The sequence below is a fragment of the Miniopterus natalensis genome, chromosome 8 (genome assembly GCF_054644295.1).
Source record: "Miniopterus natalensis isolate mMinNat1 chromosome 8, mMinNat1.hap1, whole genome shotgun sequence".
Taxonomy (NCBI): Eukaryota; Metazoa; Chordata; class Mammalia; order Chiroptera; family Miniopteridae; genus Miniopterus; species Miniopterus natalensis.
In genome coordinates, this window is record NC_142088.1 from 79,084,542 (window position 1) to 79,097,270 (window position 12,729).

Here is a 12,729-nt window from a genome sequence, read left to right on the forward strand (position 1 = left end):
AACCAACAAACTAAAATGACCCCCAACAGCATTTTTCTTCTTCAAGTACATTAGGACAAATTCAATAAACCTGAGTAACAGCTGAGCTGGAATTTATTGGAGAGAAACACAGAAGCAAGCGCTCTCACCACAGCTGACCTTGGCTCTACCTTGAGCAAGATACCTCCTCCAGACCCATCCACTCACTCACGACTCACTGTCTTTGCGATCAATCTAGTTGGAACGTCTGGAGGAAAAACCTGCCATGAAGCACAGCTGCCCCTTTTCCCTGTTGACTCGCAGAAAGTTATCACATATTCAGAACATATGATAATTTCATAGCACCATGAAATTTGCATGAGAGCATCAAAAATTATTCCATCTTTATATACACATTCTAGCCTGAAAGATTCATAAATACTGCCTGAAGATAAATTAAACTTTGGCATGAATATAATTTATGAAAATTGCAAACTACTTGAATTGATTTCACACCAAAAACACATTAAATCTTGATGACTAACAAACTTCTTCAGAGCAATAAAATGTGATGTTTAAATAGAATTAAAACAGCCATATAAATTTTAAAAATAGTTTAATAGTAAATTATATCATTTAAGTAGGTTATTGACTAAGTAAATGCCTTATAACCATAACAATTTCAATCACTTATATCTTAGCTTCTGCCAGATATGAAAAACATGGCAGGTGAAGAAAGAATGGTTCCTGTTGAGAAAAGAAAATATTACATATTCTGGTATTTTTCTTTTAGTTCCTGTGCTTTTAGTGACTACTTTCCTCAGAGTTAAAAATTTTACAAACCCAAATTTAAAGGAAGCAAGAAAAACACCCATTGATTGCTGATGGTGTTTTGTTACCAACAGGAAGGCGCCGTAGAGTTGGATAAACAAGAAGAGTGGAATAAAACTAAATCTGGGAGACTGGACACATTTGGAACCTATTTACATTATGGCTCTAAGCATCTGAACTTCAAGTTTTATAGAAGAGCAGCTTCTGGTCTTGATAACATTACCGTATCTCTAACATTTATGGCTCTATTTGTACTTTAAAGCTTTACGTGCCCTGCTCAACATTTTTATAAAAAGTCCTTTCTAAATTATGGCTATTAGACTGACCTCTTCTACCTGGACTAATGTAGCTAAACTTTCTCACTCCCTCTCTCTCTCTGCCTCTGTCTCTGTCTCTTTCTCTGTCTCTGTCTCTCCCTCTCTCTCTCTCTCCCTCTCTCTCACACACATACACACACACACATGACTGTGCACTGAGAGCAGTGTCATTGCACAGCTCGTCTATCCAGCTGACTTGTTTTCTGTGCTCAGTAACTGTGAAATGAATGAATGTATGACTCAGTGAATGATGCCTGAGCCTTTCCAGCTCTCATGAGCACCTCTGGCAGCAAGTTCAGATGAACGACTTGTCTTAACCCTGGTTCTGAGACTCAAAGAGGGAATGAGCAGAGGAGAGTCATTTGCTTGGGGGTCAGGACTGCTTTTCTGTGCAAGAGTAAGACGGCCACCCAAGGGATGGGATTTCAGGGAGTATCAAAGAAACTCCTAGTTTAAACCTCCATCATATTACTGATGACTGAAATCTGCAGCATATTTTATTACACTGTTATTGATAATTCTTAGGAGTTAGGTATCCGCCAAAAGGGGGGAGTGTGGCCCACTGACTTGGAGCCAGCATCACTAAGGTGTAAATAGCTGATCTATTCTTTTTCTAAGGGTATAATATGATTATAAGGATGAAAAATAATAGGGGCCCTGGGATATCTGAATGAAGGTCATACCTACAAGGAGAAAAGATACAAAAAGAGTCTGAGATCACCTCAAAATTTGCTGTGAGGCGTCATGTTCTCTTATTGCTGTGGCTAATGGAGCAAGAAAGACTTTGAATAATAAAATTTACCATTGTAAATGTTTTAGGACACATTTGAATCATTTCTCAGTCTAAAGTAAAAGCAGTTTTTCTTGACCTGGTCTAAAGTAAAAGCAGTTTTTCTTGACCTGGTCTAAAGTAAAAGCGGTTTTTCTTGACCTGGTCAAAGAGTGGTTTTGTAGGATTTTCAGCGCAAGGATGCCTTAAAATGTCCCCTACCTACAAACAGCTGGCTGTTGAGCTGTAGTCGGAAATGTCCCTCCTCTGAAGTCTCCATGCTTGTCCTTGGGAGGCTGTCCACCTGAAGCGAGGTCACCTTGAGGTTCCTCTCTGCCCGAACATAATGCCATTGGTTGTCGTTCAGAGGAGAAGGAGACTGGACTACGAGCTCTACGGGGCCGCTCCCAACATCAATGGCAAAAGTGATCTCAGAAGGAGCTGAAACCGAGAAGGGAACAGGTAGGAGGTGAAAGGAGCTGTCAGTGCGTTGAGGGCAGAGTGTACCGTGAATGAAGGGAACAAACAATCCTCAGTAGCCAGGTAAAGACTTCGGGTGAAAGCCCTTCAGGATTAAAATTACCACTAACAGTTATATCTATCAAACACCAAGCCTCCAGCTCTTATTTGGCCAGTCCATCCTGACTGTGAGAATTCAGGTAATAGCACAGGGACCTGGGGCAGCGATGTTAATCTGATAAACATGCATTTGTGCCCAGGTTCTGGGTTTTCTGAGTTTATCTGGCTCCTACTGTGTTCTCCTGGACATCCATAGATTCTGGGTTAACTAGGCAGTTCCACTCCTGTGAGGAGAAGACCCACCACCTGGACTATATAGTGCTTTTCTCCACGTTATTTTATTAATACATGTGATATAAGTGTTCACACTTTTACTAGGATGAAAAAAAAAAAAGGCTCGGAAAGTTGAAGTGTCTTGTCCAAGGAAATACAGTTGCCAGTGGTGGTTCCTGGTTTTCACAAGCCCCCTCCCCACCCTGGGCTCCTTCCTGACTCTGCCCTTCTATACCAGCCTGCATGTCATTCAAGCCAGGGGGCCAGTCAGGGGTAAAGTCCCTATAACAGGGTGAAGATGGTGGTGGTGGTGGCCGCAGCAGTGGTGGTGATAGAGAGACAGAGGGGTAGCCACAGCACAGTGGTACCGTGAGCTCTGCCAGGCCCTGTACTTAGCACTGACCATAGATTATATAATTTTAATCCTCAAAACAGCCCTATGAGAAATGCATTACTTTTATTTCCTTTTTATGAGTAAAAAAAAAAAATCAAAGTTCTTAGACGTGTGAATAATTTTTTCAGAGTTTTTCAAATAGCAAGTAGAATCTGACTCTAAAAGTAGACTTGTTCACCCGTTTTTTCTCAGTTGTGTATATGCTATTGTATTTTCTATTACTATATAAAAATGTTTTAAATCTGAAGGAAGTGGAGAGGTAAATGATACACTGGGGTGGAGGAGAAGACAATCCCTTCAGTGGCTGGAACCTTCACTCATCAGACCCTCCCTTCCTTCTGAGCACCTCAAGATGGCCCCTGTCCTTTACCCTAAGACAGAACCCGGGGATTTATTTGACAAAATCATCCACTGCAAGATCTGAATCACCAAAGGTCAACCCCAGCCTCCACCACTCCCTCCTCAGCTTTAAACCCTAGCAGAAGGCCAGTCCTGGTATGAGAAGCCCCAATCTGCAGGAATTTATGTAACTAGGAAATGTGAGCCCTGACCTGGAGGAAAGCAATAAGGTAGAGGCTTTAAAAGTAAAATTTGAGAGGTTGAATTCTAGAGCCACCCAGGCCTAAAGCCAGTTTTCTGCCTTGTTCCAGTTCAGTTTTTTTATTTGTAAATAGGAATAAAAATAGCACCTAATTGTCAGGTTGTTTATCAATTAATCCTCATGAAATTAACATTTTCATCAAATGTAAGACCAGTTGCATTTAAAACATTTTTATACAACCCAAAAGTCAAAATACGGTACCAGAAAGTACAAATTGGACATTGCAAAGTAATTAACACTAAATCATCACTCATTACCCTTCCATGATAAGCCGTGACATTAGCTGCTGCTGGAATGAATCAAATGGCCTTGGGGCCTAATTTTTATTAAATTTAGTTGCGGTTATTATATTCGTATTATGAAATTGTTGGCACTCAACTCCACGTTTCAGTTCCAGGCCGTTAGGTACCAGGGACCTTATTTCACACTAAAGCCAGGAGTTTCCTCCCAGTGACAGTCTCAATTGTTGGAGTAAAAGGAGGTCAACGCTTCCACTTAAAGAATCCCTTCCCTCCTGTGAATCGTGTGCATTTGCAGAAGGAGCACTGGGCTGCGGGCAGGTCTGCAGAAGTGCTCAGATGCTGCTTCTGTCTCCTCCTGACAGGGCTGTGTGCTCTTTTGTTGTTTTTATTTTAATTTATTTTTATTGTTGAAAGAATTACAGACGTCCTGTTTTATTCCCCATTGGCCCCTTCTACCTGGCTCGCCCACCCCCCACCTCAGGCCTTCACCACACTATTGTGCTCTTTTGCTAGAGCTCTTAGGTTCCAAGTTTCTGTGGGTTAGACATTACTTTTGCTTTCAAGGGACTATGATGAGGTCACATTATTGTAATATGGTCAATTGCCTCAGTCAAACTATAGAAAACATCCATTTAGACACAGATAAACGAGACTCCTAATGACAAACATGAGTCTCCATGGTTATGGGTATAACAAAGGCAGGACAGTGCGAACAGCCCACCTGTGCAGGAGGAATTAGGGGGTCCCCTGAGTGTAGCAAGTCGGAAAACTAGCGCACACAGCTGAAAGCAGATGTTTCACGATTGCCATGTGCCAGCGATTCGAAGCATCAGTGATAAAACAGTCCTCCAACAAAAAAAGAATGTTTTTGGTCTAAGTCCTAACCAATGCTAATATTAGTTTTAATTTTTAATAATGTAAGTCTCAAAGAGTGCTTATTATTACTTACCATTTAGAAAATGTTATATTCAAGAGCGAAATTAATGCAGAGAACTGCAGATCTACTACTGGCTCCTGAACACAGCAGATTCAAATACACAGGGCAGGCAAAAGGAGGTTTACAGCTGTCAGTTGACAAATAATACGATGATTAATAAATAATAATAATACAGGAACTGTTTCCCGTGCTCACAACTGTAAACCTACTTTTGCCTCACCCTGTATGTATTTATTTTTAAGAGTAAGACCTCAAGTTCTGATTTTTCACTTTTGTTATCACTGAGATATTACTGCTGAATTCACACCTGTCGAAACACATGTATGGTACCATCGAGGTGGGGATACAAACTTCACACAGAGAGCTCAAGCGGTTTCAAATCCTCAGAAACTCTTAGATCTTTGCCAAATAGAACAGCGATATATGATGAACTTTCTGATAAAAACATTTTCGTGGATTATTTTTTATTGCAGAGATATTTGAAAGATGTTAGATTTGATTCTGAAAAATTTACATATAAAGTATTGCAATTTTTTTGAATTTATTATAGAATGGAATTTTTATGAATCTGTACCAAACTTATCCCTATGTTTAAAACATTTCTTTAAATTTATACTTCTATTGCTCAATATGAAAAAAAATATATCCTTTGATAAATATGAGAGAAGTTAGGTGGGCAAATCTGATTATGGTCTTTTAAACAAGGACATGCAGAGAAAATCAATTTTGAAGTCATTCATAAATTTGTAGAAGTTTAAGGAACAGAAATGTTAATGTTATTATTGTTAATAGAAAAACCAATATGTAAGGACTTTTCCCTTTTTATATAACATGTAATTAGGAGATAGGGTGTTAAAAATGATCCAGCCTGCCGTCCAATGCACTAAATACACCCGAGTTCATGGGAAGAGGGAGAGAAACAGTGGGAACTCTTGCTGGGTGGTGACACACTCCTAATGGGGTGACATAAGTGAGGAAATTACTTTCAGAGCAAAATATAACAAAAAAGTGGGCCCCAATAAGAAAAGGATGCATGAAAATAACACATTAGCTTTCCGTGGAAATGCAATGAACACATCTGCGGTATGGTTGCTTAAAGCCATAGGTAAGAAATACCCATGGATCAGACCAAGAACACTGCCATCGGTCTCCACCGGAATTTGGGAAATGCATTATTTTGGTGAGAGAATGACTGATTAAATACTGACAGGTAACAATAATGCAAAAAGCATTAGAAAGAACTAGAAATTGCCATTGCTGATTTTACGGATGTCCAGCGAGATTAGTTTTGTGGTACAAACAGGCACTTGGTGGCAAAGATAAGGCTGAAGCCGCTTCTGTTGACCAACTACAAGAGTCATTCATCAACGAGGAACTTACAGCTTATTTCAAGTCGGATGAAGTCCGTAATGCCAAGGTTTTCTAGGAAAACTCCAGAGAGAGCCGTGGTTTTAAAAAAGAAGGAAATATCAGCGCTGAACTCCGCGTGGAAGGTAGGGAAGTGGAGGTAGGAGGCTTCTGTGTAAAAGGAGACGGCGTTCCAGAAGTGTCCTGCGAAGAAGAGGCCCCTTGAGCATGGTGGGCCGCCGCGGCCCGTAAGGCTCGCGGCAGGGAAGTGCAGGGACGGGGTGAGGGGACAGGACACCCGGGCCCACGCGGGGCAGAAAGAGCCCCTTCCTTAGTACTCACGGTCGCCGTAGCAGCGCAAGGGCCCAATTCTCCAAGCAGCTTCTGAGTTCGACCTGTTGGTATCTGTGATAACTATCTGAGTGACAGGCAAGTGGTCTTTGAAGGAAAGAAAGCCGGTATCATTTGTCCTGCAAGACATAAATTTAAGAAAAGAGAGGAGAAAATGTGGATAATCTAGGGACTCTCTACCCAGACTCCTCTTTTTCACAGCTGGTTGGGCAGTCGCAGCAGGGTGGTGCCGGGAGGAGGGCACCGAGGGCCTTTCATCTCCCAAATGCGTGTGAGTCTAGCACGCCCACTGCAAAACCCACGGCCAGCTTCCAAACCAAGCGGATCGCACATCACCCCTCGGTCCCTCCAGAAACACAGAGTTTGCAGGTGGCTTCCGCCTGCTGTAGCTGAGCTGCCCGCCCAGCCAGGGCTGGTAACCCCGAGCAGGGCCTCTCCATAAGGAGGCGGCTGTCTCAGGAGCTACTGGAAACGGGCATCACGAATCCTGCGCCAGTCACTCCAAGGAGCTGTGTTAGCCACCTGCCAACAGTGCCCAGTCAGCCCAAGATGCTTCTCGTCACCTTTCACTCTAGGGACGAGCCAGTCGTTACAGCTCCCGGTTTGTTGCTTTTCAGTTTGTTCTGTGTTTCAAGGATCTTGGTAGTTAAGGACTTGGCTTTGTCTTCATTAATTATGCAAGTAGGAAACTGACTCGTCAGCTTGTGAAAAAAAATTTTTTTTAAATAATACAGTTAAACTATTGATTTTTTTTCTCTTTGTAAGTTGTGTTTTTGGACTACAGATAAGAGCATACCATTAACTGAAACAAAACAAAAATTCAGGTAAGAAACTGATATTGACTTAATAGATATTTTGAAGACAGAACAATATTCAGGACAAAGTTTGTGATGCAGCAACTTGATAACAAGAGCATGAAGGAGCAGATTCATATTGGTTTTCTCTCTGTAGTCACAAGGAAGTAAACAAAACAGTAAGAAACAACCTATTTCATTATCACTTATAGCTCTGAGTTTAGAGACAATAAAAATAATAATCCAGATTATTAATCAGGGAAACATGGCAAGGACCCAGTAGTGTGACAAAGTGCTTTGAGGACGTAGCTTTAGAAACAGGTAGATTTGTCCTGGAATCTCAGTCCCCTGCTCCCAGCTGTGCTAGCTTGGGCAGACCACTCCATTTCTGCGTCTCCCCAGTGTCCTCAGCTTTAAAATGGACATATACTCTGTACCACAGAGTTATAGAGAGGGTTAAATGAGATTACATAGCCACTTAGCATGGTGTCCAACCTATGGGGAATGCTGAAAATGGGCGTATGGACACTCCTTTAATTCTCATATGAACTAAGGCTTTGTTTCTATTTGAAAGTACATCTCTGAATGTTCCTTGGACATAGAACAAATTTTGTGTCTTCACATTCGGATATTTTCTCAGGAAGAGATTTCAAATTAGAGTGCGAGCAGTCTGAGTAGAATAGACAAAATCCCCATCCTCTCTCAAAGCAGTGTTTCTCTAGGATTCGTTTCTCTCCATTTTAGTTCCTAGGTGAAATGGTCAGTTCTGAAGTTTGCCCATCAAAACTAACCACTGCCTCCCTTACACACTGTCCTCTTGTCTATGTCTCTTTGATGCCTGTATGTCAAAGTGTTGGGATAGCCAAAAAGCACTCTAAGAATAGAAATATTTTCCAAATAAAAGAGAAGAAAACATTCATATTAAGTTTGATGATGCAATCCCATTACCAAAAATATTTTTTATCTGAAAACTAAAACAAATATCTAAAGAAATGAAACTGCTCTCCAAAGTTGTTTAATGAAATAGAAACAGATACAAAGTCAAATGTCTACAGGGACCAGAAAGGGAATAAAAATGCATGAAGTTGGCTGTGTGTTAGATGCTAAATGGAACCTGACACACAGCTTCACTGTCAGGGGAAGAAGAGAGAGGGAGAGAGGCAGGAAGACTGGTGGGGAGTAGGTGTCCTGTCCAAAGGAGGCAGTGACAGCCATTAGTAAAGCGGTAATTATGCTACTCATGAACATAAGGCCAGTGGGCTAGCCTGGAATATTAATGCAAAAATTCTCAATTTTTAAACCTTGACAATGAATTTAAAATAAAAAAAAAAAAAAGTGTGGTGAGACCCAACACTGCACTGGCCAATATAATGCCTGTGAGAAATATGTTCAGCTGACGGGCAACCAAGGCAGCAGGGAGACTTTGAATATTTATTCCTGCTCTTAGAGTCACAGTGAAGATAAGATCGGATTTAATTCAATTTGTGAGTGGTACATACAATTCAAACCTTTGAAAGCATTAATGGGCAGAATATCTGGAGGGTGGGTAGTGTTGGTGGATTTTACTGTAAGAAAATGAGACAAATTTTGATGGTATCTATTGCTAGGAAGGGGATCTACAGCTGAAGGGTTGACTTTCTACCAATTAACTTGTGTTTTTCTTTCTCTTTTGTTTGAACACTTTACAGACTTTGTCTTTGTTTGGAATACAGGAGGCTCTCCCTAAGTGGACAGGGCACTGACTTACACACTTTATAAGTACGGAGTGGTTGTGTCATAGTGGAAAATCATTGCCTTTTGAATTAGACTGGCATGGGCGGAATCAGTGGACCAAGGAATGTGGATCTCAAGAAACACACATGACCTAATAAAAACCTATACATTAAGAAAAAGAATTGAAAACACATTCTCGGGAGCAAACGTATGGCACGGAATTAGTCAGTGTGTTCTCAGTTTAGTATCTGCATCTTGAGATTTTACAAATTCACGACTGTGGAGCACAAGGGCCTCTGATGTCCTTAGTGTATGGTTAATGGTGGTGAAACGTCACATGTTCTTGTTTGCTTTTTTTACCGAACAGTGTTAGTGACCTGCTGCTCTGTAAGCTTCTTTCAGGAGAGTCATTTGGGTGACTGAGTCTATAAAGAGTTTTGTTGTGTTTTGGTTTGGTTTTTCCTTTTTATACCTTCTCTCAGTCACTCCAAAGTAACAAATAAAACATTATGCATAGGATAGAGAAACATAGAAATTTATGCAAAGGACCCCAGACTTCAACTCCCTTTGAAGCCCCTGTGTGAATCTGAGTAGATTAGTCTCAAGACAGTTTGCACCTCTCTCTCTCTCTCTCTCTCTCTTTTTTTTTTTAAATATACCTTTATTGATTTCAGAGAGAGTAGAGAGGGAGAGAGAGAGAGAGAAACATCAATGATGAGAGAGTCATTGATGGGTTGCCTCCTGCATGCCCCCAACTGGGGATCAAGCCCACACACCGGGCATGTGCCATGACCAATAATCGAACCCCACTCGCCTGGATCCTAAGTCGGTGCTCAACCACTGAGCCTCGACCGGCCAGGGACACACTTCTCTTGAGTGGGTAACACAAAGCCCCCACTGCCTGTGGCTTCAAAGGCAGAACAGGCAGTAAGATGCCCATAAGCAACTCTGCGAGTCTGAAGGACCGGGCTGATGCCTGCTAATAATTCTATCTTAACTTTAGTTAAGGCAGTTATTTCCCTTTGTCTTCCTTCTAGGGATTTCCAGATAAAAGAGCACTAGGGGATTAAATGACATGAAGCTCAAATGAGTTACAGGGCCACTCGGCTGTCCAAAAACACAAGGAAAGCATTTACTGTGGTCCCATATAAAGTCCACACCTGAAGGTGATATCTGTTCCCCGTGCCCCACACTGGCCACACCAGAGATAGAGTCTTGTTTCCAGTTCCTAGCAAAACAAGGAGGTTGTGGCAGAAATTTAAAATTTTCAGAAACTATATTTCTTGTATAAATACTCTAGAAACTTGAAACTGAAGGGCTCATCTAAGTAGATGTGAGAATGCAAAATTAGGTCTTATTATATAAATACAGCCCAAGTTTACCCAGTGATACTTCATTAGGAGTGGATAAAAAAGCTGTGGTATATTTACACTGTGGAATACTATGCAGCTGTAATAAAGAAGGATCTCGTACCCTTTGGGACAGTATTCATGGAGATGGAGAAGATTATGCTAAGTGAAATAAGCCAGTCAGAGAAAGACAAGTACCACATGATCTTACTTATATATGGAATCTAATGAACAAAATAATCCAATGAACAAAATAGATACAGGGATATAGAAGCATGGAGCAGTTGGACAGATTTCAGAAAGAAGGTGGGGGGTAGGGATTGATGGGGAGAGATTAATCAAAGAACTTAGATGCATATATACATGACCTATGGACACAAACAATAGTGTGGAGAAGACCTGCGGGGGTGGGGGGCAGGGCGGATACCTGCTGGAGGGGTTCCATGTGGGGAAAAAACAGGGACATCTGTAACACTTTCAACAATAAAACAAATGGAAGAAAAAATAAATTAAAATGGCCCTCAAGATTTTATTAGTATTAATGGATTAAAAAAGACTACCACAGATGAAAATTTAGGAGACATAATTGATTTACTTGTTCAGAATATGAAAGAAAGAAGCATTCAGATGTGCTATAAACGTCTTCATGGACTGTCCACATTTTCTCTCCCAGCTCATGGGCTCCTCTCCCTTTCCCTCCTCAAAGCACACACCCTAGTCAGCCTTCTCTCCCTTCACTCCAAGGAAACTTCTCTCACGGAATTGCTAATTTCCATGGGATATGTCAGCCTCTAACTTACTCCACTTCGTTACAGCATTTTGCAGCGTTTCCATCTTTCCTGTTACACACAAATGTGTTCTCCATGAATATGGAAAACTGCCTCCTAAGCTTCTCCCTTGGATGTCAATGGAAGTCATCTTCAACTAATATCCCCAAACCTCCTCCACTTACCACTTTTCCCAGGATTGCTTATCCTACTTGTCTGTGCTACTCAGTTCTGTGGATGACCTAGCCCTGTGCCCCCAGTTGCTCAGTCCATACCCATACAGGTCTCTATCTCTTATATTTTTCCACTTACTTTATTGATTTGAGAGAGAGAGAGAGAGAGAGAGAGAGAGATCCATCAGTTGCCTCCCGTATGCACCCTGACCAGCATTTGAATCAGCAACCTAGGTATGTGCTCTAACGGGGAATCAAACCTGCAACCAACTGAGCCACAGGGCGGGTTCCTCACTTATTCTTGCTCAACCAGCTTCTACCCATCCCACCTTCTTTACGTCTCTCAGCTCAACTGCCCTATCTTCATCCACTGGCCTCAGCTTTTTTATTTATTTTTATTGTTTAATTGAATTTATTTGATTTAGATTGGTTAATAGAAATATATAGGTTTCATATGTACAATTCTTTTTTAAACATTTTACTTACTGATTTTAGAGAGGAAGGGACAGAGAGAGAGTGATTGGTTTGTTTCTCCAATTACGTAGCGTCATCAGTTGATTCATGTATGTGTCCTGACTGGGGAGTAAACCCACAACCTTGGCCTAGGGGGGTCAACACTCTAACCACTGAACTACCCAGCCAAGGTGTATAATTCTATAATACATAATGTGTATATTGTATTATGTGTTCACCATCCAAAGCTTAGTCTCCTCCATCACCATTAATACCCAGTGAACTCTTTTCCCTCCCTCCCTTTCTTTCTGGTGATCACCACACTATGTCTGTGTCTGTGAGTTTGTTTGTTTTGCTTCATCCCTTCACTGTTTTCACCCAGTTCCGCAGCAACCTCCCCTCTGACAGCTGTCGGTCTGTTCTCTGTATCTATGAGTCTGTTTCTATTCTGTTTTGTTATTTTGTTCATTAGATTCCACGTATAAGTGAAATCATATGGTACTTGTCTTTCTTTGACTGGTTTATTTCATAGCATAATACCCTCTAGTTCCATCCATGATATTGCAAGAGGTAAAATTTCCTTATTTTTTTATGGCTGAACAGTATTCCTTGGTATAAATGTCCCACAGCTTTCTTATCCACTTACCTACTGGTGGGCAATTGGGCTGCTTCCAAATCTTGGCTAATGTAAATAGAGCTTCAATGAACATATATTTTTTCGAATCAGTGTTTCAGGTTTCTTCGGATATATTCCCAGAAGTGGAATTGCTGTGTCATAAGACAGTTCCATTGTTAATTTTTTGAGGAACTTCCACACTTTTCCACAGTGGCTGCACCAGTCTGCATTCCCACCAGCAGTACACAAGGGCTCCCCTTTCTCCACACCCTCGCCAGCATTTGATGTATGTTGATTTGTTGATGGAGCCATTCTGACAGGTGTG

At 41.2% G+C, this 12,729-nt stretch overlaps 1 protein-coding gene across 2 annotated transcripts in view; it reads right to left on the reverse strand.

Annotated features, from left to right (window-relative positions):
• Nucleotides 1–12,729, reverse strand: part of CNTNAP5 (contactin associated protein family member 5) — a 724,101-nt gene that overhangs the window by 129,981 nt on the left and 581,391 nt on the right. For both annotated transcript variants that reach the window (XM_087819922.1, XM_087819923.1), the window contains 3 exons: nt 6,531–6,658; nt 6,222–6,392; nt 2,098–2,316 (listed from right to left, as the gene is read on the reverse strand). In XM_087819922.1, the coding sequence (XP_087676048.1) occupies nt 2,098–2,316; nt 6,222–6,392; nt 6,531–6,658 (518 nt within the window). The remainder of the gene's footprint in view (nt 1–2,097; nt 2,317–6,221; nt 6,393–6,530; nt 6,659–12,729) is intronic.